Source organism: Benincasa hispida, chromosome 10 (genome assembly GCF_009727055.1).
Source record: "Benincasa hispida cultivar B227 chromosome 10, ASM972705v1, whole genome shotgun sequence".
NCBI classification, from domain to species: Eukaryota; Viridiplantae; Streptophyta; class Magnoliopsida; order Cucurbitales; family Cucurbitaceae; genus Benincasa; species Benincasa hispida.
The window spans coordinates 57,794,731-57,800,078 of NC_052358.1; the positions used below are offsets into that span (position 1 = coordinate 57,794,731).

A 5,348-nucleotide genomic window follows, 5' to 3' on the forward strand; every position below is an offset into this window, starting at 1 on the left:
TTTGGTTTGACAACTTGAATGCTGGGTACTTGCTGTGAATTCTATCTTCCACGCTCGAATGAAGCACATCGAAATTGACGTGCATTTTGTCCATGACCAAGTGCTTTCTAAAGGCCTTGATGTGTGCTACGTTTTAATCATTGATCAGTTTGCTAACTATTTTACCAAACCTCTTACTCACTCACAGTTTCATCGTTTATGCTCCAAACTTTGTGTCATTGGCATACCACCACGTTTGAGGGAAAATGTTTGGAAAAATGCTTATCTGCTCGACTCAGATCTAAGATGCCACATTAGTAGAAGGAGTCCAGAGTCTTTGGTTGTTATGAAGTTGTTAGCCTGGATTTTGTTCTCTTTGTTTTTGTTCGTCCATCTGTAAAATGGTTGTAAACCCATTCCTATTACTTTGTTACTTGATTCTTCCATAATTGTGGGATTGTTAGTGTATAAAAGGCAAGTTATGCCAATGAATGAAATATAGAAAAAGCAAGAGGTAATTTCTCCCTAAATTATGTGATTCCTAAAACCTTGACTCCAAGCTGTATGAATTTTCATTAGTAGAATTCTTGATAAGGGATTCTCAAGCTTAGAGGGAGCCTAAGCAATTCAATTGAAGTGGTTTTCATTTGAGAGGGAAAGATAAAGTTCAAGTGAGAGGGAGTCTCACAAATTAAGAGGGGGAGCCTAAGAAGTTATTCACTAATATTAATACTTAGGAGGAGCCTAAGTCACTGCGAGAGAGAGTCTTACATCTAGAGGGAGCCTAGGTGAATAATTGAGAGATCAAGCTTTATGGGGGTCGATGTAATCAAGTTGTAATAACAAATAAAGTTCTACATCATAATTGTTTATCATTTATATTAGTGAAGTTATCTTTCCTAGGTACACTACCTTCCAGACGGCTCCCCAGACGTAGGTGATATTCACCGAACTTGGTTACCAATCTCTGATGTTCCTTTTTTATATGTTGTTTTCGTTTGTTTAATGTCCTATGAAATGCTATAACATTATTTATAACATCGTCAAGCGTATATTGTAGGTATCCTCTTCTTAATTTTAGATCCAAAAACAAAATTAGGATCGGATAAAAAAATGAATCAAAAGAGACCAACTTGAGGGTAGATCTGACAATATTTACGGAATAGATAAACTACTTATTTTATTACTAAATGATTTTGAGATGGAATCTTATATTATTAAATATAAATATGTAGAATAAGTGAAAGCTCAAATTCAGCTCCAGATACTTTATTCTATTTTTTTTTTTTTTTTCTATAGAAAGTACAGAACCAAAAAAGTAGCAAGCCAACTTGTAATAAAGTAAAAATCGAAGGATTAAACACATGGATTATTTGAGACAAAAAAATATATGAAGCCTTGCAAAGCATGGAGTCTCAAGGACTCAACCGTAATTTTCTCTCATCGGACAACATTTTAGCAAATTCAGCAAGAGCTTCTTCATTGGTTCCTTCGCCATCAAGTGGTTCAAACTTTCCAGATTCCAAATTTACCCTTGACAGTGGTTTCTTTAGCAAATTCTCTCCCACATAGATTAGGTTTAGTAAATTCTCGTCGGTGGCAATGTCCACAGATGATATGTCACCACTCAATGTGTCATCCTGTGTGTACAAATCCAAAAACGATAACGCCCTCAACTAAGAGTTGTCAGGTCTTTTATATTTTTTTAAAAAATTATTAAATTTTTTTTTTTTATAGGTGCCGTTGTGTTTTTATCTTTTGTTTCTTTTTCCAAAATTTGGTTCGTAATTATATTTTAAAGTTTGTGGATGGCTATTTATTAATTTGTTCTTCTAAATTTATTTTTTTATTAAAGCAAAAAATGAAGGTTTAATTTGTTTTCACCCAATTAAATCCTTAAAGTTGTAATTTTTCTGTCCATAAAGCTAGAAGCTAATGCAGAAATGGTGTTAAATGTGTATTCCAAAGGTGTTCTTTTAGGCAAAAAATAATAATTAAAAAATAAACGATTTTTAGAAACTTATGTTTGTTTTTTTTTCTAAATCTTTTTTTTTTAAAAAAATGTTAAACTCTAAATCGAAATCTATGTTTTTAAAAATTACAGTTCAACCACATGATTTTTAATTTTTAATTTTTTAAAATTAAGTTTATAAACACTACTTAATACTTCTACCTTAAAATTTCTTTGCTATGTAATCTACTTTTTGTAACGTTTTAAAAAACCATGGCAAATTTTGAAAAAACGTAAAAAAATTACCACCTCGTTTGGTAACAATTTGATTTTCAAGTTTTACTTTTTGAAAATTTAGCTTATAAACATTATAAACATCTCTTCCACCTCTAAATTTTTTGCTTTGTAATCTACTTTTTACCAAAATTTTCAAAAACTAAGTCAAATGTTAAAAGCTAAAAAAATTAGTTTTTAAAATTTATTTTTGTTTCTAGAATTTTGCTCATAATTCAACTCTTTTACTTAAAAAAAAAAAAGAGTACCATTGCATGAAATTAAGAGAAATTCGGCTTAATTTTCAAAAGTCAAACACTAAATAATTACCAAATAGGCTTGTTTTCAAAATTTTGTTTTTATTTTTGGAATATAATAAAAGAATTCACATGTTTGTTTAAGAAGCACGATTGAAAACTATTCCAGATATTTTGTATAAAAAGTTAAAAATAAGTTTATATTTCAAAAATCAAATAGTTATCAAATAATATCTTCATTTCTAAGTAGATAGTAGATAGTTTTTTTTTTAGGTAAAAGTAATGTTGATAGTTTTTTTTTTTTTTTTTTGGTAAAAGTAATATTTATAAAATTAAAAATTTTTAAAAATCAAATAATTACCAAATTAAACAGTAAAAACAAGAAATAAAATTATAATGAAAGAAGGGTCTATAGCTATGAAAATGCTCCAAAAAAGTATATACCTGAATGCGAAGATAATTTTTATGACAATGATCAGATTGGAAAATGCTAGCAATATGATAGTCCACCATATCAGCACTTGCATCACTGAAAATATCAACAATAGGTGTTGCTCCACTATGGTAAACCCAATCAAGCATACCCCATTTGGAAGCTGTAGCTGCACTATACTTCTCATCATTTTTAGGTGCACCAGTCCCTAAAGACAGAACCAACATCCTTTTTGTTTCCATGGGTTTTATCTTGAAAAGTTCACTTCTATGTCTCAAGATGCTCATCTCTTTTGTCACATGAGTCATTGCAGCTAATGTCTACAAATCAATTAAAAAGCATAGCATAAAATTAGTAAAAAAAAAAATTGCTTTATACATTTACGGCATGCTTGACCTAAGTAGTAGAGTTGAGAGGAGCAGAGTTGTTAACTTCACTCATTGTTTAGACTCGAGAAGTTTGTGAATCCCATGACTAAAAATATCAATTCCATGGTTGTTAAATTCCTTACACTGAGGGTCCCACGACTTAACAACTCTCTCCACACTAATCAACCTCATCCTAGGTTCCAAATGCTAATGGTATGAACAATATAATATAGTAAATGAGAAATTTACTGGATTATTAGCTGCGACTCCACCATCAACCATATCAAAGTTACGAACATTTCCCTTGAAATCCTTTGTTTGAAATTCATGGCCAGGTAAGAAAGTTGGTGCAGCTGAGGTACTAATGCAGACATCAGCTAGTCTTGGATTCTTTAACTCACTGCATTTTGCCTAACATCATCCAATCATTATTAGTTCAATTTGGAAATTAAAAAGAATGATATTATAATATCAAATAGTTTTAAGAAATATTTCATACATCTAGTGTAGTAAAAATCACAGGTTGGAGAAGTTTGATGTCAAAAGCAGGGATAACTACTTGTGTTAATGTTTGCTTAAGTGTTATATCTCCTAGCAATCCATTTATCAATGACCTCAAGTATAGTCCATCATATTTTGGCCCCATAACTTTGCCAAAAAAATTCACCACAGAACATAGGAAATAGCTGTATTCACAAAAAAAAAAAAAAAAAAAAAAACACTTATTTAGTCCAGGGACACTAATGAAAAGTAGCACAGTGAAAATCTGATGAGAAAAAAGAAAGAGACAAACTTTCTTTGTGGGAAGATTTTTTGTGCATGTTCTATATAGAAAAGGGCAAGATCACTCGCAGCATATAGAGGTCGATTATTCTTGTCAGGAGCTGTAAGCATAGAGGTGACCAAACCACCTGTACTTGTACCAGCAATTACATCGAAGTAATCTGCTATTCTCACATCTGGGCCGTCCAATTCCTACTCAAAAGTGAATCATCCACAATAACAAAAATTAGGAAAAATAATATTTTAAAGAAGAAACATCGTCTAATCCTAAACTTTCAAAAGCTATTACCTGAAGTTTCGACTCGAGAAAAGCTAGAATAATTGAAGGAATGATGCCTCTAATGCCACCTCCATCGACACTTAAAATTGTTATCCTCTTCCCTTTCCCAAAATCGGCTACCATGTTTACAAAGAAAACAGAGAATGTGTCGTTATTGTTTTTGCAATTGGAGTGTGGAAGAGAGAGCTATGTAGAGAGAGGTCTTTATAAGGGAAAGAAACTCTATGATTGTAAGATTCCACAAGTTTCGATAACCCATTCCCACCTATCGTTTTCCTTATGTTTCACGTGATCATATAATTCAATCTCATTAAAATATACATTTAAATTTCCACTAGGGAGTTGGTCCAATTTTAATCTACCCCATATTTAAATTCGCATTCGTTTATGAATCAAGTTTAAATCTCAATTCAACAATTAGTTCATTTTTCTTTCGTAATTTCTCATTTTAAAGTAATGTTACAAAACGTTCTTAATTTTGTAAAGAAATTTTGAAAACTTCAAAAACTATTATTATTCCCATTTTTAATATCTACAAGACATGAATAAAATATTCATGTTTTTAAGTAAAATTAGGATGAGAGGATTCAAATCACAAATCTCGTGATTATTAGCACTCGTACGTCAATTGAATTTGTATTCATATTCAAATCATAAATAAAAGTTATATGTTTATTTTACTAAAAAAATAAAAGCATTACTTTATTATTTTTGGACTTATATAATGAATAGTAAATACTAAAATATATTTATAATAATATTGTGGGTTGATCAATGATGAGCCTAAACCCATAATGCCAATATGTCTATAAAAAGAATGTGTAGTTGCAAATATAACAATTAGTCGTCAGCTCAAAATATTAGAAGATGTAACATAACGAAAAAGGATTTGTCGACATGATAAAAATTAGATCCAACTCTCGAAGTCTATTAGTGATAGACTATCGGCAATATAGTCTAATAACACTAATAGAAATCCATCAACAATAGAGTTCATCACTTATAGAATTTGCTATATTTTTAA

At 30.5% G+C, this 5,348-nt stretch overlaps 1 protein-coding gene across 1 annotated transcript; it reads right to left on the bottom strand.

Annotated features, from left to right (window-relative positions):
* Window positions 1-1,221: 1,221 nt before the first annotated feature.
* Window positions 1,222-4,480, bottom strand: LOC120088860 (patatin-like protein 2). Its single transcript, XM_039046304.1, has 6 exons — window positions 4,334-4,480; window positions 4,055-4,236; window positions 3,761-3,947; window positions 3,511-3,672; window positions 2,905-3,213; window positions 1,222-1,619 (listed from the first exon to the last, which is right to left on the bottom strand). The coding sequence occupies exons 1-6, from the start codon at window positions 4,445-4,447 to the stop codon at window positions 1,395-1,397; spliced, it is 1,179 nt and encodes a 392-aa protein (XP_038902232.1). The 5' UTR covers window positions 4,448-4,480; the 3' UTR covers window positions 1,222-1,394.
* Window positions 4,481-5,348: the final 868 nt, after the last annotated feature.